Raw genomic sequence first — 21,205 nt, 5'->3', positions numbered from 1 at the left:
CCATGTTGTCTCAAGTTTGAAATCAATGCCTTTCTGAAAATGTTCTTGCTTTTGAACTCCTTTGTGAAAAACTTCCCCCTTTGGACTCCTTTGTGAAAAATTGAAAGCAAGGAAACGCTGGTTGCCAGTTCTGAGGTAATCTTTCCCCAAGAGCGTTTCCCAAAACATTTCCCTTCAAACACATATTTGGGACAGAGTTTGAAGCTCTCAGTTGAGAACTGATCTCTTGAAGAGCCTGCTATCTTGACACCTTCTCGCCTCTCTTCGTTCTGCAGTCAGGCAAGATGGAGAAGGCCTTCCTCTCCCTTCTTGTCCTCATGAGGGTCTTGGGGTCTTTTGGCCAGCAAGGTGGGTGACAACCTCAACGGCATTGTTTTGTGTGTGTGTGTGTAGAAGTGGATGGGTGACTTCTGTAGCAGTGTCTTGCACATACAAAAGCCCCCCCCCCCCCACTTTTTAATGATTTTAGATTTCTGACACAAAATCTTCATTCTTTGTTTATTTAAAGGGGTGGGTTGAATCTAGAAGAGGAAGGTTTTTTTTTAAAAAAAGGAAGAAATCAGTGGCAGTTGATGCTTCCACTGCAAAATTCTGTTGCTTCAACTGTCTTGGGGCCAGGGGCGAAGGAAGCTGCTCAGGCGCCTGGGGGCGCATCTGGGGGGGGGCAGGCCTCTGGAGTCTGCCTGCCTCCTCTCCCACTCAGCTGTTCAGCTGGAGGGGGGAGGCAGCAGGGGGACCATTAGGGCAAACCCAAGCCACTGTGTCTCTCCCAGGCCCCACGGTGAGTGCTGCCTGGCATTTTGTCACCCCCCCCTCAGTGGTGACACCGGTGGGGGGGGGCTGCACCCACTGCACCCCCCTTTCTCTGCCCCTGCTTGGAGCTACCTTCCTCACCGAGATGAAGACAAGGAAAGGAGATGAAGACTTCTGCAAAGGAGGCACGGCTGGTGGTGGCGGCGGCAAGTTTTGGGGGGACTCTTAGGGAAGGCAGCCTCAAGAACAGGTGAGATGCAGAGAGAGGCGAGTATCTCATGCTGCCTTTGATGCGAAGGAAGGCAGAAAGTTTTGACAAGAAAGTTGTGACATTTTCTCTCTTTCTCTGTTTGGGACTATTGCAGATATTAATATTGCACAGCATGAAGCAATTGGATGCATAAAAGCTGGCTCCTTTCGGAATAAAAACTGCCCAGGCTCATAATTAAGATTCAAAGCTTTACTAAGCAGAACTTCTCCAAAAACAGGCACAAAACTATCAACAACACATTCTAGAAAGTTGTATAAGGCACATGTATATCCAAGCATAGGTTCTTCTTCTTAAATATATAACTTAATTATGATCAGTGCTTTGCCTCTCCCATAGCCTGCAACTAGCCTAAGGCCAGGCAGCTCCAGGGAAGACCTCTTATCACATCCTTCTTTCACTGTACCAGGGATCAAAAGGCAAAGGCGGCTTCCTTTCGAAATGGCAAATTTGCAATTGAACACTTTAATCTAAGGTTAAACACTCATGTGAAGGATAATGGTTTAATTTCCTAAAATGGGAATGTTTACTTATGTTAGGTTACTGTGTCTTTTTAATATGGGCTTTTTTAATCTGGCAGAGGTTTTCATGTGATTGGCTGACTGTGAGTCACATGAGAGAGGCATTCTATTCTGTTGTGACTGTTATGCCTGTAACTGTCATTTTTAACTGTTTTTCTATTTCTCTCTCTCTCTCTGAGAGACGCTACTCAGGATAATGCTGTGGGCAGTGTGTGTGCTGGTGTGATCTATCTGAAGTAAAACAGACAGAGGAAGATCCCTAAATGTTAATAAGGATAAACATGTGCAGGGGCTAGATTGTAAATATATCCTTCTCAGCTATATGTTTATGACAGGAAAGTTCTTTTTGAATATAAAGAGTCTCGGCACTGTCTTTACAAAGAAGTTTTCAATCACTCAGAATAGTTATTTAGCTTCCTAGCTGTAAGCTACTCTGCATATTATAAAAATTTACACACACACACACACACACACACACACACACACACGTTAATTATCAACAAGTTAGCGCTCAGAGAGAGCTTCAGTACAGTTGTACCTCAGCTCCCGAATGGCTTGGGAGTCGAACATTTCAGCTCCCGCATGATCGAGAACCGGAAGTGAGTGTTCTGGTTTTTTAACATTATTTTGGAAGCTGAACGTTTGACGGGGCTTCTGCAACTTCCAATCAGAAGCTGGACTTTGGTTTTCGAACATTTTGGAAGTCGAACGGAGTTCCGGAACAGAATTCTGTTCGACCTCCGAGATACGACTGTATGCTTCAAAGGAATTTTTCAACATGAAACCCTTAGCAACATACATACATACATACAGGCATTCTCCATTTCAGTGTGCAATTAAACAATTATATTTAACATGTGGCACCCTTCATTCTCCTCCTCTCACCTCAGGTTCGGGCCTCGCTGGGAAGCAGCTCGTTTTTCCACAGGCATCAAACTCTGCCCACGTGGTTCTGAAGGCCGCCCCAAAGCGGCCCTTGACCAGCTTCACCCTCTGCCTGGCCCATTTCACAGACCTCAACCGCCCACACACCTTCTTCTCTTATGCCACCCGGGGAAGTTTCAACGAGATCATCCTCCTCAAAGAAAAAAACAACGTGTACGGATTTGCAGTAGGGAATGAAGCGGTGACCTTCACGGATCCGGGAAAAAAATCGCTCGGCAGGGAGATCTTGTGCGCGACTTGGGATTCTGCCACTGGTTTAGCAGAGTTGTGGGTGAATTCAAAGCGCATGCCCCGCAAGGGCCTGAGGAAAGGGTACTCCATAAGTGGGGAGCCGTCGATCGTGCTCGGTCAAGAGCAAGACACGATGGGGGGTGGCTTTGACATAAACGATTGCTTTGTGGGGGAGCTCCAGGATGTGAGAATGTGGGACCGGGTCCTCACCAACCCGGAACTGGAGCTCGCTTTCCTCAACCAAGACGTTCCTGGCGACTACGTGTTTGACTGGAAAACAGTCGATTATGAAATCAAGGGTTATGTTATTGTTAACCCCGTGGCCTACTGAGGCAGGGGTTACCTGAAATCCAAAATACTGGTCTAAAAAAAGGTCTCTCTCTCTGTGTGACTTTTCTTTACTTAGTGATTCCTGTGTCGATCTCTGAAGCTTGCTGCAGAATTATTTTTTTTTGGGGGGGGGTGTTGCAAAATTCAATGAAATGTGAATTTCAAATGATACCTGCTTCTTGGTTCCTGAATTGTTCTGTGAAGTGCAGTTAGGGTAATACAAACCAAACTAAATTTCAAACTCCATCTGAAGTATCCTCCTGGGACAAGAAGGGTGTGGAAGGAGATTTTGGGGAGGTCTTTTCCTGGGAAAGATTGCATAACAATTGGCAGCTGGGGGTGTTTCTAAAAGAAACTTGACTGAAACAGAAAAAGGTAATAAAAATCAGATGCAATCTTTTCTGGAGAAAGAATTGACAAGAGGTTCGCACCTCTTGTATTACCACTTTTGTGGAGATTGTGGAGATTTCGCAGCCCCTGGACTTCTCCTGAGCATGCTGGGCGCCTCATAAATAAGATGTAGGGGAAAGAATGTGAGATGTGATACATAAGTAGCAGTCAAGTACAACATTCCTTGTTTTCCTAGAGTGGACATGCGAGGGAATGTTTGGTCCAATTAGTTGAAAACTTCCTGTTTCCTCCTGACTGGGACATACTTCCTTTTGCATGTGACTAGAGGTGGGCGTGACCTTACCTGCCCAGGTAACACAAGGGCAAGGCATGCAGCACACTCTCTTCTTCGCCTCTCTTCTCCATCTTGCTTTCATCTTGTGAGCTGCAGGGACTGCCAGTCTGCAGTCACTGGGATTACTCCCCCCCCCCAAGATGGAGTAGATCCACATGTATATACTTTGTAACTAAGTCTGCCTTCAGGGATCCAACTGTGAACTGATGGTGAGTAAACTTCTTTGACATACTTTACACAAGATTGTGGTGTGCTTATTCTTTTAAGGGGACTTACCAGGAACCTAATATTGAGAAGCTTAAACAAGCCTGCAACCAGCAATCTGCTGTGTGTTTAAAGGGGAATATAAATTCTGCTAAGTAAAGGAACTTGCTAGCACGAGTTAGGAAGGATATTGATAAACAATATATCCTCTCCCACCTCCCTGAACATTCCCACAAAGAAATTACAGCTGCCAATGCGCCATTGTTTTTCTTGAAGGTACCCTCAGCTCTGTAGACAGGCAACAGGGCAGGTGTGAGGCGCACTTTTTCTTTGGTCTCCGAATATGGCCATCCCCCACAACAACTCTGTGAGGTAGGCCAGGCTCTGAGTGGTTGGCCTGAGGTCACATGGTGAGCTTCATGGCAGAATGGCAGTTTTAACCCTGTTCTCCACCCCACATTCTCGAAAATAAGGCAAGGAAGGGAATAACCTCTGGGAGGGAGATGATATTTCTCCAGAAATCTGGAAATTTATGGGATCCTCTGTCAATGGTCTCGTGTATTGTGGTTATGAATGGTGCACATTTGGAAGCAAAATGGATGAATAAAACCAGACTCTTCTTGAAATAAAAAATTTCCAGTCTCAAAATATGTTTCAAAGGCTTTACTTACAGAATGTGCTTCGAAACAAACAAAAAACAAAACAAAACAAGTTACTTTCAGACAATTGCATAATATCATGTGCTGGTCTCATGACAGGCCTGATTATTTCACAACAGGTCATGCCATGTCATGACAACACAAGGCATGACAAGACAAGAAAGTTGAACTTCTAGCAAAGTAATGTGTGCAAAAATACATATGCTCAGCTGATGCCTGCATGCATTCATGAAAATGCAGTATTTTTCCATGTATAACACGCCCCCATGTATATGATTCCCCCTAGTTTGGGGGACTCCAAATTGAGAAAAACGGATTGTATCCATGTATAAGATGACCCACAATTCTGAACATAATTTTTTAATTAAAAAAACCTAGTCTTATACACAGAAAGTTACAGTAACTTGCAAGAAGGCATTACTTTCGGGAAACCATTTTGCAGAAGTGTGTATATCAGACAAAATTGCGTACAAAGCACCCATATTCACCCTCAGATGCTGACGAACTTTCACAAGTGCTAAGAAAAAAATTGCAATTGCAAACCGAAGCAGAAATGTAGAGAACGGAAGACTGTAAAAAAATGGAGAGTAACCCAAACTGACAGATCCATCCTCCTTCATCGGAAGAAGATTAGCATAGGGCAGGTGGGGGAGGGGAACCTTTGGACCACCCAGAGGCTGCAGAAACTAGAGCTCCCATTGTTGTTGGGAGTTGTAGATGAGCAAAATACAGAGGGCCACCCCGCCCCCCACAAATCACACAGAAATCTTAATAGGCTGGAAAGTGCTGAGCTCAACAGAGCAGTTCCTTGCTGAGCCAGCAAGAGACTCTCAGAGAGCCACCCTCTTCCAGCAGCAGGGCAAGGCTTGCAAAGGGCACCCGCAAGCCGCTCTGCTAACCGGCAAGAGGGTGTGCTTGAGAAAGACGTTGCCCTTGATCTTGTAAGACAAGGACCCCCAGTTGATCACGGAGTTGGCTGGGATGCGCTTGTCCCCCATGCGACACATTTCCTGGGGGCTCAAAACCCGTTCCCACATGTAGACGTCGGTGAGCTCGCCTACAAAGGACTGCATCAAGTCGAAGCCGCTCCCCATGGCATCCTGGTCTTGCCCCAGGATGATGGAGGCCTGGGGGGCAATGGCATAGCCTGGCTTCACCGCCTTCCGGGGCAGAGGGTTGCCATCCAGCCAAAACTGCACCACCCCGCTGGCGGAGTCCCAAGCCAGGCAGATGTGCTCCCACGCCGGCAGTGGGGCCGCCCTCTCTGCGATGTTCAGCTTTACCGCATCACCCCCAATGTACAGCCTGTACTGGGAGTGGCTCAGTCGGTCGACGACGATGTCGTTGGGCTCGGCCTCGGTGGCATAAGAGAACAGGGTCTGGGCCCGAGCGAGGTCCGTGTAGAGCCTCATGCAAACCGTGAAGCTGCTCAAAGGCTGCTCCAGCCTGGCTTTCACGACCACGTGAGCTGTGTTGGTTGGCTGCGGGAAAAGGAAGACCTTCCTCTGGAGATCTGCGGAACCATAAGAAGTGTAGAGTTGCAAAGGGAATCCCCCAAGAGTCATCTATACCTGAAGGAGCGTCTCCACCCCCAACATTCAACCCAGACACTGAGGTCCAGCGCTGAGGGCCTTCTGGCGCTTCCCTCACTGCGAGAAGTGAGGTTACAGGGAACCAGGCAGAGGGCCTTCTCGGTTGTGGCACCCGCCCTGTGGAATGCCCTCCGATCAGATGTCAAGGAAATAAACAACTATCTGACTTTTAGAAGACATCTGAAGGCTGTTAGGGAAGTTTTTAATGTTTGATGTGGTACCTCAGGTTAAGAACTAAATTCGTTCCAGAGGTCTGTTCTTAACCTGAAACTGTTCTTAACCTGAAGCACCACTTTAGCTAATGGGGCCTCCCGCTGCTGCCACACCACCGGAGCACGATTTCTGTTCCCATCCTGAAGCAAAGTTCTTAACCCGAGGTACTATTTCTGGGTTAGCGGAGTCTGTAACCTGAAGCGTCTGTAACCTGAAGTGTCTGTAGCCCGAGGTACCACTGTATTCTGTTGGGTGCCACCCAGAGTGGCTGGGGAAACTCAGCCAGATGGGTGGGAGATAAATAAATTATTATTATTATTATTATTATTATTATTATTATTATTATTATTATTATGTCCAATCCCAGACAGGCAAAAGCACTCAAGGAGGAAGGAGGATGTGAAGCAGGGTTGCTGTGGCACATGGCCTGGGAAGAGTACTAAGTGCCAGAAATATAAGCATGGAAGGCCGCATCTTGTTCCTAATGGATCCCCCTTAGTCTTTGAGGAAGATGCTCTTACAGTCATCTGAAAGACTGATTAGCGCTTCTTCGGGTTTACTGGGGGAGGGGGCAAAACATGCTTGCAATTCTTCCACTTGCCCCATCCCCTCACCTCAATCACTCAAGCCCCCCTCCGCCCCCCACTATTTGCCAACTATTCTCTTCTCCCTTTTTCTAGATGACAGCTCCGTGCCATAAGACGGACCTGCAACAGTTCTTTGGTGTTCATGCGCCGCCTGGCGGCCGATTCAGATAGCGCATGCATGTGTGATTATAGCAGATTCCATCCTAAAGGTAAAGGGACCCCTGACCATTAGGTCCAGTCGTGACCGACTCTGGGGTTGCGGCGCTCATCTCGCTTTATTGGCCGAGGGAGCCGGCGTACAGCTTCCGGGTCACGTGGCCAGCATGACTAAGCCGCTTCTGGCGAACCAGAGCAGCACACGGAAACGCCGTTTACCTTCCCGCTGGAGTGGTACCTATTTATCTACTTGCACTTTGAGGTGCTTTCGAACTGCTAGGTTGGCAGGAGCAGGGACCGAGCAACGGGAGCTCACCCTGTTGCGGGGATTCGAACTGCCAACCTTCTGATCTGCAAGTCCTAGGCTCTGTGGTTTAACCCACAGCGCCACCCACGTCCCAAGATTCCATCCTATTCGCTTTAAAATATGGCGGGGGCAAGGGGGACAGGGCACAGCTCAGCTTTAAGCGCACGGTGTGCTGCACAAGCATAAGTCCCAGAGTGGAGACAATATTGGGTTGGCTGGGGGAACAGACTGATCTGCTCCGAGGCAGCTTTTTGCATTTCGTTGATCCCTTTTATTCCTGTATTTAAGCCTGTGGTTATGTCTCTTGTTCAAATCAACAGGGCTCCGCAGTGCTTAATTCTGGGTTGTGTGTTCAGCCACACAGACTCTGCAAGTAATCAGGCATTACTGGCCAACGAGACTCTGTTGTTTAAGCCCCAGAGTGGGAGGGAATGGAAATTCTGACATGCAATTTGAGAATTTGGGGTTGTTGTTTTTTTTCTGTCGATCTGACATTTGAGAGTTGTATTTGACACCATTCCTGCCTTTCCACGTTTCACACATAGGAAGCTGATAAGCTCAGTACAGTGGTACCTCGGGTTACAGACGCTTCGGGTTACAAACTCCGCTAACCAGGAAGTGGTTGCTTCAGGTTAAGAACTTCGCCCCAGGATAAGAATGGAAATCGCGCTCCAGCGGCGCAACGTCAGCAGGAGGCCCCATTAGCTAAAGTGGTGTCTCAGGTTAAGAACCGTTTCAGGTTAAGAACGGAGCTCTGGAACGAATTAAGTCCTTAACCCGAGGTATCACTGTACTGTCTCCTGACAGGAGCGCTGTAGTGTTACAGAGTCATAGAACTGTAGAGTAGGAAGGGACCCTAAGGGTCATCTAGTCCAACCCCTGCAATGCAGGAATCTTTCATGCAAGCGACCTTCCCAGTCGTACCTGGAGATGCTAGGAATTGAGCCTGGGAAACTGCTGTACACAAAGAACGTGTGCTCCTTTCCCTAAATATAAAGTAAGCTTCCAGTCCTCATTGTTCTTAATAAAGGGCTAATAATAATAATAATAATAATAATAATAATAATAATAATAATAATTTATATATACCCCGCCCATCTGGCTGAGTTTCCCCAGCCACTCTGGGCGGCTCCCAATCAAGTGTTACAAACAGTACAGCATCAAATATTAAAACCATCCATAAACAGGGCTATGTTTAGGAACAGTATTGTCCACACTGACTGGCAGCGGCTGTTTAGAGGTTTCAGACAGAGGGGTCCTTCCCAGAGCCACCTGGAGATGCCGGGATTAGAACCTGGGACTTCATGCAAAGCAGTTCCTCTACCCACTCAGCTACAGCCCTTCCCTTTGGCTCTAATGCAAACCCAACCAGAAACAGGGATACCTCCATGTCTGCCCTCACAATGCGGCCAGTCAGTCCATGCACACAGCAACACCCACATAACTCGTTGCATCTGATCAGAGCACCCACCTTCCTGGGCAAGAGACCCCAATACTCCGGCCAGGATGAGGAGGAAGATATGAAGGAACCCCATGCCGTCTGTCTGCAGAATAAACTTGGCAGGTGGTTGAAATGAATCCTGGACCTGCCTGGATCTGCTCAGCCTGTCCTGGAGGAAACCAAGCCCTGGCTGTGAAGTCCTCTCTGGATCTTATCCCTGGGCTGGAAGGGGCGGGCACCTCCACTCTCAGGACAGAGATTAAAAATCAACAAATGCTTTCCATTCGCCTCCCCTGGTCTTATCTGCCTGTTGGTTAAATTTCCATTCCTTCCAGAATGAACCTGCCTCTTTCATATTTTTTTTTTTATAAGATATTTATTGCAATTTTCTTTAAACAACAAACAAACCACCAAACATATAAAATACCATCACCACAGAAAAGTGAAAATAAGATTAAGAAAGATAAACAAAGAGTAGAAGAAAAATAGATATAAAATACAGTTTGTTAAACGATCGTATTTTCATGATCTTAAGACTTCCTCGCATCTCCCTTCTCTGCGTTCTCAGTTCGATAGTTATGGACAGCAATTTATTACCTTATTTCAAATTCTTAACTTTTCTCAAATGTTATGTCCCAGATTCTAAAATCTTTAAATATCTTTATCAACTTAATTTCATATATCATAGAGCCAGATTACTGCTGCCCTGTTACTTTCAAACGTGCATTCTCCTAACATTCATACAATTTGTAGTGTTTTTGTAAATAGTCTTGAATTTTTTCCAATCCTCTTCCACCGTCTCTTCTCCCAGGTCTCGAATTCTGCCAGTCATTTCAGCAAGTTCCATGTAGCCTATCAGTTGCGTCTGCCATTCTTCTGAACCTGCCTCTTTCAAACCCTGAGTGCCAAGAACCTCTCCAGATCATTTTGCTAGCCAAGGAACGCATAGACCCCCACATTTTATGGATCATGATTGGTCACAGTCTGATTTTCACACAAAGGATCCCTAGGGTTGCCATATTTCAAAAAGTGAATATCCGGACACAAAAGTTGTTGAACTAATAATAATAATAATAATAATAATAATAATAATAATAATAATAAAAAATTTTATTTATTACCCCGGCCAGAGCCAGGCTCGGGGCGGCTAACACCAATAAAATCATGGTGAAAACATAATAGGGGGAAAAAACAAAACAAAAACAAAACAATTTAAAATACAGGTTAAAATGCAATTTAAAAAGCAACCTCATTTTAAAAGTAGCCAATAAATCAAGACCATAAGGGGAGGGAAACATAAGGATCAGACTGAGTCCAAACCAAAGGCCAGACGGAACAGCTCTTCTTCTTCTTCTTCCCAAAGTTGTTGAGCTTTTTTGGCAATATCACAAAGAAAAATTGGGGGAATGGCAAAAACGACACTGCCACTGTCATACATTTTGCTTCAGGCTGCAGCATTCCGGATATGTCTGGCAACCCTAGATCGGATCACATACCCTCCAACATTTCTGTGATGAAACTAGGGGTGTCCTATAAAATAATAATAATAATAATAATAATAATAATAATAATAATAATAATAATAATAATAATACTAACACCCCACCCAACTGACTGGGCTGCCCCAGCCACCCTGGGCAGCTTCCAACATATCCAAAAACATAATAAATCATTAAATATTTTAAAAACTTCCCCATGCAGGGCTGCCTTCATGTTTCTTCTAAAGGGCGCATAGTTACTTATCTCCCTGGCTCGGGGGTCGAATAGCTCCATACCCTCAACATTTCACCAATGAAAAGAGGGCTGTCCTTGAAGGAAGGGAGGGTTTAGCCCTGTCACAATATAGATTGCAATATAGATTGCCTGAGCAGCTTTGGCTTTATATTCCAATATAGATTGCTTAAACAGGTTTGGCTTGTGACACTGGTCAAGTAGATAATAGGAGAAGCCACGTAAGCACAAGGAAAAGGCTTACCAAATAAGACAAAGAAATAGGTGAGGAACTTGCTTAACGTGATTATCCCCTTAAGGTAAAATGCTTGGTTGGCGATTGGTGATTGGTGAAGGGAAAGGTGTACCTTCAGTATAAGAATGCCTGCCAAATGCCATGTATTGCGGCCAGTCTTTGGAAGTGATTCCACTGGCAGCCTCTGCGCAGATCTCAATAAACTCTTTTCTCTGAAGAGGAAGTTGCTTCCTTGTCCTCTCCTCGGTCCTGGGCAAGCGGGCAAATGAATCCCCCCTAAACTAAGGCTTCATCCTAAGGAAAAGCGGGACATTCCGGGATGAAATCAGAAACCGGGGTGGCTTTTGTAAATCCAGGACTATCCCTGGAAAATAGGGACACTTGGAGGGTCTGGATCACTGCGAGGGCCTTGTCACCCATCCTGCCAACACACACATTTACGTATTACAGAGAGCTCTCCATTGCCACAACAAAACACACCCAAAAAAGGAAGGAGAGAAAGAAAGAAAGAAAGAAAGAAAGAAAGAAAGAAAGAAAGAAAGAGGCATTTGCAGTGGGGCAGCCTGTTTAAGAGATTGGAAGGAGCTGCTGATTTTAAAAGCTGTCAGCAGCAACTTGACATTTCTTTTATTTTCTTTACAATTTTGAGTAATTACATTTTGCTGATGTTTTGTCTTGTGGTTGTGGAGCAATGAGGAGACTTCGCAGCTTCCATTGGGAGGGGTTCAACCCTTGCCTGTTATCTGTGAGGGTCAAGCCGAGATCAGAGTGACCTGTGCGGGGCTGAGATGACAGAACGTTCCCTGCCAGGGACAACGCAAGCGTCCCAAAGGCCAGGAAAATGACGAATCTCACGGGTGCCAAGCTATTAGCTGAAGAAGGCTCACCTTTAGAAGCGGCAGAATTGCAGGGCTTATAATAGTGGGACCTTTGAGTTTGTTGGCTTGCCTTCATGAAAGAAGAATCTTTTGTAAGCCACTTAGAAGTCCTTTGTTTAAGTGGCATATCAATTTTGTTCAATAAATAAAATTAAGGTGCACAGGAATTTTCCACCCTGCACTCATCTCTCACTTGTGGCTCCTAGAAGCTGTCAGCATGCGACAGTGGCTACACCCCGTGAAACGGCCTAGACTGGCCAGCTAAACCAGGTGAAGGGAGACAATGTGTGAGTTAGGGACTTGCCATGCATGTGAAGACAGGCTCTAGCTGATTGAGCGGACGAGGCATATAGTGGGTCCAACGGTCAAGAAGGTGGTTTCTGCATTTGCTGTAGAAGTGTTGTTGTTGTTGTTGTTGTTGTTGTTGTTATTATTATTATTATTATTATTATTATTATTATTATTATTATTTTATGCCTCTCTGGGCAGCTTCCAACATACAGTGGTACCTCAGGTTACATACACTTCAGGTTACATACACCAGGTTACAGACTCCGCTAACCCAGAAATAGTGCTTGCTTCAGGTTAAGAACTTTGCTTCAGGATGAGAACAGAAATCGTGCTCCGGCGGCGCAGTGGCAACGGGAGGCCCCATTAGCTAAAATGGTGCTTCAGGTTAAGAACGGTTTCAGGTTAAGAACGGACCTCCGGAACGAATTAAGTACTTAACCTGAGGTACCACTGTATATAAAAAAATAATAAAACATCAAACATTTAAAAACTTCCCTATGCAGCGCTGCCTTCAGATGTCTTCTAAGTCAGATACATAGTTGTTTATTTCCTTGACATCTAATGGGGAGGCGTTCCACAGGGTGGGCGCCACCACCAAGAAGGCCCTCTTCCTGGTTCCTTATAACCTCACTTTTTGCAGTGATGGAATCGCTAGAAGGCCCTCGAAGATAAATCATCACCCCCCAGCTGAACAAAAGGGCTGGAGACGCTCCTTCATGTATACTGGGCCATTTAGGGCTTTAAAGGTCAGCACCAACATTTTGAATTGTGCTCGGAAAGCGAGGGGCAGATGGGGCTCAGCAACCTGGAAAGGTGGAAGGAGAAGGAAAACTGATCCTAAAATCGCTACTATCTCCACAATCAGGAGAAGAAAAGGCTAAGGAGCAAATCCTACACAAATCTGGAGTCCCTAAGATGGTTGGAGGCACCTTCTACACCTCCTTTCGGCAACTCCCACAGCCAAGCTGGTGCCAACTGTATCGCTCTGCTTGCCTTTGGACGCACAAGTCTGGGATCAAAGGGCAGGTGCTTGCCACATCCCCACACTGCCCTCTCCCCGAGTGGCCTTGCAAGGCTCGGATCCGGGGAGGGTGGCGTGAGAAGAGCACAACAACCACACACTGTGCTCCCTGCCTACCCACGCAGGGGGAGCCCGGCAGCTGATGCAGTACTCAGCAGGCACAAAGGAGGTGCCCCATGCCACGCTGGAGGCACTGGCATGGAGGCACCTGCTTTGCGCCCTCCCATAGAAATCTGCATACGGGGCCATGGACCCTCTGGCAAGCTATGCCCTGTATCAGGAATAACTTTCTGACAGTAAGAGCTGTTTGACAGTGGAACGGTCTCCCTTCGAGAGGTGCTGGACTCTCCTTCCTTGGAGGTTTCTAAGCAGAGGCTGAATGGCCATCTGTCATGGATGCTTCATTTGAGATTCCTGCATTGCAGAGGGATGGACTAGATGGCCTCTGGGGGTCCCTCCCAACTCTGCAATTCTATGATTCAAGGGTCAAATGACTCAGGACTGTCTTCTGCGTACGCTACAAATGGGAACTAGAGTCCAGTTCCCACAAGACGCACACTACCTCTGATCGTGGAGACAAGGGCATACGGCCCGCTTTCTCCATGCTAGGCATAATTTTATAAACTTCTACGTGTTTCCATTGTTCTGTGCTGTCTTTTGTTTGCCTTTTCTCTACACTAAGAAGCCCCAAACTTGGCCCAAAGACATCTCAGTGCTGCTGCTGACAACACACATTGGAACGATTTGTGATATATTGAACGCCATGACCTTGTTTGCTTTCTGTGACCCAAACGAAGAGGACATTCACCTCTAAGGTTTTTTGGGGTCAACCAGCTGACACAATCATCTTGTCTGAGGGAAAATTTAACCAGTAGCAGCCAACACAATTGTAGTCCCATATGTTGTCTCGTACACACATCACAGAAAGTTAGGCTGCCTGTCCATATTAGACTGACGCTACCAAGTGGCCAAGGACCCCCTTTGTGCTAGATTGTGTGTGTGTGTGTGTGTGTGTGTGTGTGTGTGTGTGTGTGTAGGGTTGGGCGGAGGGGTCTCCCCCCCCTAATCTCTCCTGGCTCAGCTGGCCTCCTGCTGGCTGCTGGAGCTTTTCCTATTCATAGTTCATAAGTTTATTTTTCTAGCCAAAGGCCATGACAAACTTGTAGCTGTAGTAGTATTTGTAAAATAATACAGAACATACATCCCTAATATAAGCCAACAAGCTGCAGAAACTGAAGGTGGGCACATTACTGTCAAGGAGATAAGTAACTCTATAACCTTTAGAAGACATCTGAAGGCAGCCTGAAGGCTTTTTAATGTTTAATGTTTTATTATGTTTTTATATATGTTGAAAGCTGCCCAGAGTGGCAAATAAATTATTAATTATTATTATTATTATTATTATTATTATTATTATTATTATTATTATTACTACTACTACTACTACTGCCACCACCACCACTACTACCACTGTAACTGCCATGGCTGCTCCCTCAAAGGATCCCAGGAATGGTCACTGCCTATCTTAGAAAGCAGCAGAATCGTCTTCTTGTTCAGGCAAGTGAGAAATTCTCATGCAGAGGACAGACAAGATCCCTTCTGAGCACTTTCTGCTAAGGGAATTTCTCTCTTTGCACTCCCCTCCTTTGACCAGAGGATGGCAGTAGTGAGCTGCTAAATTGGAGTCAGCCAAAACTGACAAGTGGTACCTCAGGTGCAGACGCTTCAGGTTACAGATGCTTCAGGTTACAGACTTCGCTAACCCAGAAATAGTACCTCGAGTTAAGAACTTTACCTCAGGATGAGAACAGAAATCATGCACTGGCAGTGTTGTGGCAGCGGGAGGCCCCATTAGCTAAAGTGGTACCTCAGGTTAAGAACAGTTTCAGGTTAAGAATGGACCTCCGGAACGAATTAAGTTCTTAACCTGAGGTACCACTGTATAGGTTCTCTCCTCCTTTCCCCCCATTTTAGGTTACCTTCACTCCATTTCTGCATCAGCAGTGGCTTAGCGTGGGGGGTGCAGGGGGGGCCGGCCGCACCGGGCGCAACATCTGGGGGTTAGGGTTAGGGGGCACAAATCCACGGGTTAGGGGGCGCAAATCCACGGGTTAGGGGGCACAAGTTACTTGCCTTGCCCCGGGTGCTGACAACCCACGCTACGCCACTGTGCATCAGCAATTAACACGTGTGTTTTTGTAAGAAGTTTCTCCCAACATAGCACAAGTTTGTACATTATTTTCACTCAACAGACACATTTATGGCACACAATTTTTGGCTGTGAGGATTTGCAACTTTGAAATTGATGGAGAAGTGTAAATCTTGAAGGAGAGCTCTGTTTCTGTTTGCATACTGGTTCACAAATTGCAAATTGGAAAGATTTGTGTTCGAATCAAACTGAAATTATATCTCCCATCAGGCTTACCTTTCATGCAACTCAGGTCTCAGTGGTAGTTTTTAGATTTGGGGGAGTTAGTCTAGCTGTATCCGGCAAACACACACTTGGAATAACCTTCTGCTTAAAATGCATCAGATTGGTGGGGCACCTGTAGTCTTCCCAAATGTTGCTGGTCTTCAACTCCCATCACCTCTGACCATTAGTCCTGCTGGCTGGGGCTGATGGGAGTTAAAGTCCAGCAAAACCTGGAGGACTATAGGTCCCTAGCTCCCCAAACACGTAATGACCAATCATCGCCGGCTTCTGAATTGACTCTAAGGCCTTACTGGTTTGCAAAGCCCTCCTCTTCAATTAGAATTTACTTGCGGCACCGTCTATATAGTGTTTCTGCCTTTTAGGATTCTTTTATTTAATTTTATGGCAATCCACAAACATTTTAAATAAATAAACTTCCCTGGAACACTCCATGCCATATCAGGCAGGCACCTCGGTTGCACTGTTTTCGATGTCTGCTAAAAAAAATATGTTTTCGTTTGTTCAGGAGACCCTACCCAGACAAGGAATCTCATTTTATATTGGTTTATTAAACGAAAATGTCTCGGAAAGGAGGTGGGAGAGAACATTACATTTCCGTTAGAACCACACCAAATCCAGAACAGACCCAGCAAAGCAGCAGCAGAACACCTCAGCGGCAAAACGTCATCCGGCAAATCATCATGTGGATGGCACCGAGAGCAGATTTGTAAACACACGCTTGCCTGGTCGCCTTTGGCGAGCGAGATGTGTTTCCAGGTGACCAGGAGGGGGAAGCTGCAATAAACCAAGTGGATGAGTGGAAGTTCACAGCTTGGTTTTTGTTTTTGTTTTCCAAAATGCTCAGTGTGCCACACAACAGCTCGGTGGCCAGGTGAGTTAGAATTTGGGACAGAAAAGGCTGATTACTCTGCTTGGGAGGCTGGATTTCCTTCATTTCCTTTACCTCAGCCTGCCCTTCACCACCACGTCTCCCTTGATTTCATAGTGCAGGTTCTTCCAGCCCAGAGCGCATCGGGGCAGCTGAAGATCCTGGTAGGCCGACCGCATCTTGTGAGGAGACAGGAGGAAATCCCACATGTAGACATCCGTCAGTTCTCCAGAGAAGGAGTTGTAGGAGTCATAGGTGCCCCCAAAGCGGTCTTGCTCTTGGCCCAACAGGATGAAGGCCCCGGAGCCAACCACGTAGCCTTTCTTCAAGCCTTTGCGTGGCCAAGGCTTGCCGTTCATCCAGAACTCGGCGATGCCGGTGGCCGATTCCCACCCAAAACAGACATGCTCCCAGTCTAGGGTGTCCTCTGGGACTTTGAAGGACAGGTACTCTCCACCGATGTACACCCGGTATTCTCCCCGCTTGGGCTTGAAGATCAGGATTTCGTTGTCCTCAGACTCAGTGGCGTAGGAAAAGAGGCCATAGGGCCGAGTCAAGTCCGTGTAGGACCTCAGGCAGACGGTGAGGTTCTGCAACGGCTCCTTGGGCAGAGGCTTGAGGATGATGTAGGCCTCACTAGGCTCCGTGCGGAAGACAAAGACTTTTCTGGTTAGATCTGTGAGGAGACAAGGAAAGAGAGAGACGTAGGGAAGAAAGGTTGGGACCATTTCCTCCCTGACAAGGCTCCTGAGCTTTCCCCAGCAGCAGCATCATTGAAAGGGGTGGGTTCCAATGCATGAAGGAAGTATAATAATAATAATAATAATAATAATAATAATAATAATAATAATGCCATCCATCTGACTGATTTGCCCCAGCCACTCTAGGCAGCTTCCCACAGAATATAAAAACACAGTAAAACATCAAACATTTCCCCTAAACAGGGCTGCCTTCAGACGTCTTCTGAATGTCATATAGTTGTTTATCTCCTTGACATCCGATGGGAGGGCGTTCCACAGGGAGGGTCCCACTACCTAGAAGATTTTACCAGGTTCTCCACACATGATTACAAATCCAATTGTGGCTCCTGGTGAGCTGTGATTTAAGGTGAAGCGTTCAGGCCGATATGTGGCACAAACAAACATAGAATCATAGAATTGGAAGGGACCCTGAAGGTGATCTAGTTCAACAACCTACAATGCAGGAACCACAGCTAAAGAACCCTTGAAAGGTGATCACCCCACCTCCAACGAAGGAGAGCCCAAAACCTTACCAGGTAATCCTTTCTCAGCTGAACAGATAAACAAAAAATCTGAGCAGTCTTTGGAGTCTGTTGTAGTCATATTGTGTGTATCTGCCGCTTCCCCCCATTGATTCATGGCATTTGCTTAACAAGATTTATATATATATATATATAATGGATATGAAAAATACCAATAAAAAGCAAATTTTAAAAACAGACATAATAAAGCTGTCACAATTATAATAATTAGTATCACAATATTATTCATGAAAATGGCCACAATTGCAATGGTTTCATTACTACTACTACTACTACTATCATCATCATCATCATCATACTCAAAGTAAAGCCATTTATGGACATGACTAGCTTTGGTCCATTAATTTCAGTGGGTCTACTCTGAGTAGGACTAACGTTGGCCACAAGCCTATCTTCATCATAATTTTAATTGTCAGAAGGAGATGTCATAAGATGACCACAAAGGATAAGCTGAATAAGCTACTAACCTTCCTGGGCAACAGCCTCTGACAAACCTGCAAGGATGAGGAGACAGATCCAGCGGGAGTCCATCTTCAGGGCTATCCAAAAATGGGATTTTAGAAAAAGTGCAAGCGGAACCTGATCGCGGGAGGGAGAAGCTGCAGCCTCTGCAATCATCAGTGACCGTCTGCAAATCACAGAAACTTTGAGGGCCATGTCTAAATTTATCCCTGCACTGAGACAGGCGGAAGAAAACAGCCCGCCAAAGGCTGAGTCTGCAATTGAGCAACCCCTTCTCAGCTTCCAGAAGCTGCAGGAGAGAGGCAGGCGGCTGCTTGACTCCTTAAGGAGGTAAGAAAGAGCTCAGCTGCTGGATCAGGCCAAAGGTGACCCATCTAGCATAACCCTCCAACGTTTCATAAAACCATTGAATTGTAGAGTTGGAAGGGACCCTGGGGATCATCTACTCCAACCCCCTGCAATGCAGGCATATGCAACTGTCCCATACAGGGATCGAACCTGCAACCTTGGCATCATCAGCACCACACTCTAACCAATTTGGATATCCAGGTTGCATTCCTCCTATGATAATAGGGATGATCTATTCAACAACAACAACAATTTTATTATTTACACCCCACCCAATATTTGGGCCAATATGGTATATACCCTCCAACGTTATGAAAATAGGGATGGCCTCTTCTTCTTCTTCCACCACCCATCTGACTGAATTGCCCCAGTCACTCTGGGTGGCTTCCAACATATATAGAAACAAAATAAAGCTTTAAACATTTAAAAAAACCTTCCCCATACAGGGCTGCCTTTAGATGTCTTCTAAAGGTTGTATAGTTACTTATCTCCTTGGCTCAGAAGTCGGATAACTCCATACCTTCCAACATTTCTCCAGTGAATATAGGGATGTCCTAAGGAAAAGTGGGACATTCTGGGCTCAAATAAGAAACCAGGACGGCTTCTGTAAATCCAGGACTGTCCCTGGAAAATAGGGGCACTTGGAGGGTCTGCCTTCCCACTCTACAGTTCTATGATAGTTTGAAAACACCCCATTCTATGATCTAGTGGGAGCGAAGTGTCCCCTTAGCCATAGTAAACCTAGCCCACAGAAGCACACCAAGCTGTTTCTCTTTCCAGGCTTTTAGGAGGCTGGCGATATTAATTTTGCAAAGCTTTTGCAGGGGCTGGCTAATTGCTGATGCTATCAACCTGTTCTCCCTGGCTTTGATTGGCTTTTGATTAGTGGTTTTAATTGGATGTTTTAATGGGTCTCCTTGATTGTAACTTGCTCCCTCCCAGCTTTGGGGAACCTTGTCAAGGTAAAGTAGAAAAGGGAGAAATTAAGTGAGGAATTAAGTTAATAAGGAAAAGGCAGCCACTTTATCCTCTGCACAGAGTTAGTTCCACAACCACCATGCTAGGGCCCTGAAAGACCCAACTGAACTCGAGAGCTGAGGGCAGCAGCTACTGTTTCGGGGTCACAAAGGGCTGGGAGATGTTTTTCATCCCAGGGGATCCCTTCTTTTCTGCACCCCCCCCTTTCGGAATCTGCAAGTCCTTGATGGGCAGGGCAAAAGTGGGCAGAGAAACAATTGCAAATTTTGTGGGGGTTTTTTTGTGTACAATAGGCTAAAGATTTCCCCCTCCAGATCAGCAAGTGGCGTTCTAAGAGTTCAAGGACAAAGTCCAGCCAGGCAGAAACACCCAAGAGAGCCAGAGAGCGATGCTGTCATGGGTTGGCTGGGCACAGAGAACCAGCGGGAGGCACCAGCTAGGGAACACCCAGGGGGAGAAGGCTCAGAGCTGGGGAGTTGGTGGTGGGACAAAGATGAGTGGTCAGAGGGAGCAGACTACCCATTGACATTAGAGGGAGGAGGAGCCAGAGTGGTTGAGCTTTTTTGGGGGAGGACTGATCAGAGTTGTTGAACTTTTTGGGGCGAAATGCCACAACTGACATCAACAAATGCCAAATGCACGACCACTTTAAGGAGGAACAGAGAGAGGGGGTAGGGGGGTCAGAAACATTCATTCCCCCGTGATTTTAACCCCATGAACGATAAGGGTCTATTGGCAAAACGTATTGGTGTTTCGCAACTTCCTGACTAGTTGCAGGACCATAGCCAGACCTAGCAGAGTAAACGCAGAGTTCACAAAAGCAATTGGCAACTTGGCTGCAGACAGGATGGGTGAAGCAGGAACCAGGAACTTGTGGTTAGATGTTTATCATATACAGTGGACTATTTACAGGAACAGAACATGGATCTTTGACTTGCTCTCTCTGACACGACTCACAACTCTCTCAACCTCCAACTCCTACACTGACACACTGAACCACTGAACTAACAGTTAGTAGGCCATTTATCACTCCCTTGAGAGAGCTTGACCAATCAGGGAGCTGTCTCCATGCCTCTGTATCACCAGGCAGACTTACTCCTTCACATGACCTTTTGGCTGTCTGCCAAACCTTAATTGACTCTGTGTGAGTAGCTGCACATATTCAGATTCCCAACAGGGTCCTGCGATCGACCGTGATCTACCAGGAGCACCAAGGGATCTACTGATTGATCGTGGTTGACCGGTTGAACATGTCTGCCATAGAGGTATGAAGAAAGCGGAGCAGATATAGACCAGGCGAAGAATTCTCAGGTTGCTTGAGAAGGACGTGGGGAAGGAGCAGCCTTAGAGAGCAGTGGGAAGGCAGAGACCTTCCACCCTCGCAACAGCCTCATAGGGGCAAGGCCTACGGGGAAGGGCTGCTGTGACCACTAGGCCTGCACTGTTTTGGTTTTATTGCTGACCAGCTCCTGACTCCCGCTCCTGGCAGGGCTGTATTTAGCTCCTGTATCTGAAGTTCCCCATCCCTGGCCCAACAGAACAACAGAGCTGAGAGCATCATCAGGAAACAATGTTGTCCTGGCAATGAGATGACTTTAGAAGGTGATGGATTCAGGTTATCAGTGGCCACTAGCCATGATAGGGAAGCTCTAACTCCGCTGTTAGAGGCAGAGATGTGCCTTTGAATACCAGTCTCTGCGAATCACAAGTGGAGAGAGTTGCTGTTGTATCCAGTCCTATTTGTGGACTTCCCAGGGTTCTGGCCACCGAGAAGGGCTGATCTGA

The 21,205-nt window shown here is 46.3% G+C and overlaps 3 protein-coding genes across 3 annotated transcripts; 1 reads left to right on the top strand and 2 right to left on the bottom strand.

Annotated features, from left to right (window-relative positions):
* The first annotated feature begins 30 nt into the window (after window positions 1-30).
* On the top strand, window positions 31-3,974 carry LOC310694608 (mucosal pentraxin-like). Its single transcript, XM_083477853.1, has 2 exons — window positions 31-348; window positions 2,433-3,974. The coding sequence occupies exons 1-2, from the start codon at window positions 285-287 to the stop codon at window positions 3,047-3,049; spliced, it is 681 nt and encodes a 226-aa protein (XP_083333979.1). The 5' UTR covers window positions 31-284; the 3' UTR covers window positions 3,050-3,974.
* Window positions 3,975-5,004: 1,030 nt separating this feature from the next.
* Window positions 5,005-9,138, bottom strand: LOC310694606 (C-reactive protein-like). The gene is made up of 2 exons (XM_083477851.1): window positions 8,923-9,138; window positions 5,005-6,109 (listed from the first exon to the last, which is right to left on the bottom strand). Exons 1-2 carry the CDS (start codon window positions 8,984-8,986, stop codon window positions 5,427-5,429), a joined length of 747 nt encoding a protein of 248 aa, XP_083333977.1. The 5' UTR covers window positions 8,987-9,138; the 3' UTR covers window positions 5,005-5,426.
* Window positions 9,139-16,009: 6,871 nt separating this feature from the next.
* Window positions 16,010-18,397, bottom strand: LOC310694605 (mucosal pentraxin-like). The gene is made up of 2 exons (XM_083477850.1): window positions 18,100-18,397; window positions 16,010-17,026 (listed from the first exon to the last, which is right to left on the bottom strand). Exons 1-2 carry the CDS (start codon window positions 18,287-18,289, stop codon window positions 16,422-16,424), a joined length of 795 nt encoding a protein of 264 aa, XP_083333976.1. The 5' UTR covers window positions 18,290-18,397; the 3' UTR covers window positions 16,010-16,421.
* Between the last annotated feature and the right edge of the window lie 2,808 nt (window positions 18,398-21,205).

Source organism: Podarcis liolepis (genome assembly GCF_965112155.1).
Source record: "Podarcis liolepis genome assembly, chromosome: 15".
Classification (NCBI taxonomy): Eukaryota; Metazoa; Chordata; class Lepidosauria; order Squamata; family Lacertidae; genus Podarcis; species Podarcis liolepis.
The sequence above is the reverse complement of the archived record's forward strand: the minus strand, read 5'-3'. Positions and strand labels throughout refer to the sequence as shown.

Bases quoted from the DNA above. Each gene is read 5' to 3' on its own strand.
- LOC310694608 (XM_083477853.1), top strand. From the start codon at position 285: ATGGAGAAGGCCTTCCTCTCCCTTCTTGTCCTCATGAGGGTCTTGGGG. The intron at 349-2,432 runs GTGGGTGACAAC...CTCTCACCTCAG, and splicing joins GGGGTCTTTTGGCCAGCAAG to GTTCGGGCCTCGCTGGGAAG.
- LOC310694606 (XM_083477851.1), bottom strand. From the start codon at position 8,986: ATGGGGTTCCTTCATATCTTCCTCCTCATCCTGGCCGGAGTATTGGGG. The intron at 6,110-8,922 runs GTGGGTGCTCTG...ATGGTTCCGCAG, and splicing joins GGGGTCTCTTGCCCAGGAAG to ATCTCCAGAGGAAGGTCTTC.
- LOC310694605 (XM_083477850.1), bottom strand. From the start codon at position 18,289: ATGGCCCTCAAAGTTTCTGTGATTTGCAGACGGTCACTGATGATTGCA. The intron at 17,027-18,099 runs GTTAGTAGCTTA...GTCTCCTCACAG, and splicing joins AGAGGCTGTTGCCCAGGAAG to ATCTAACCAGAAAAGTCTTT.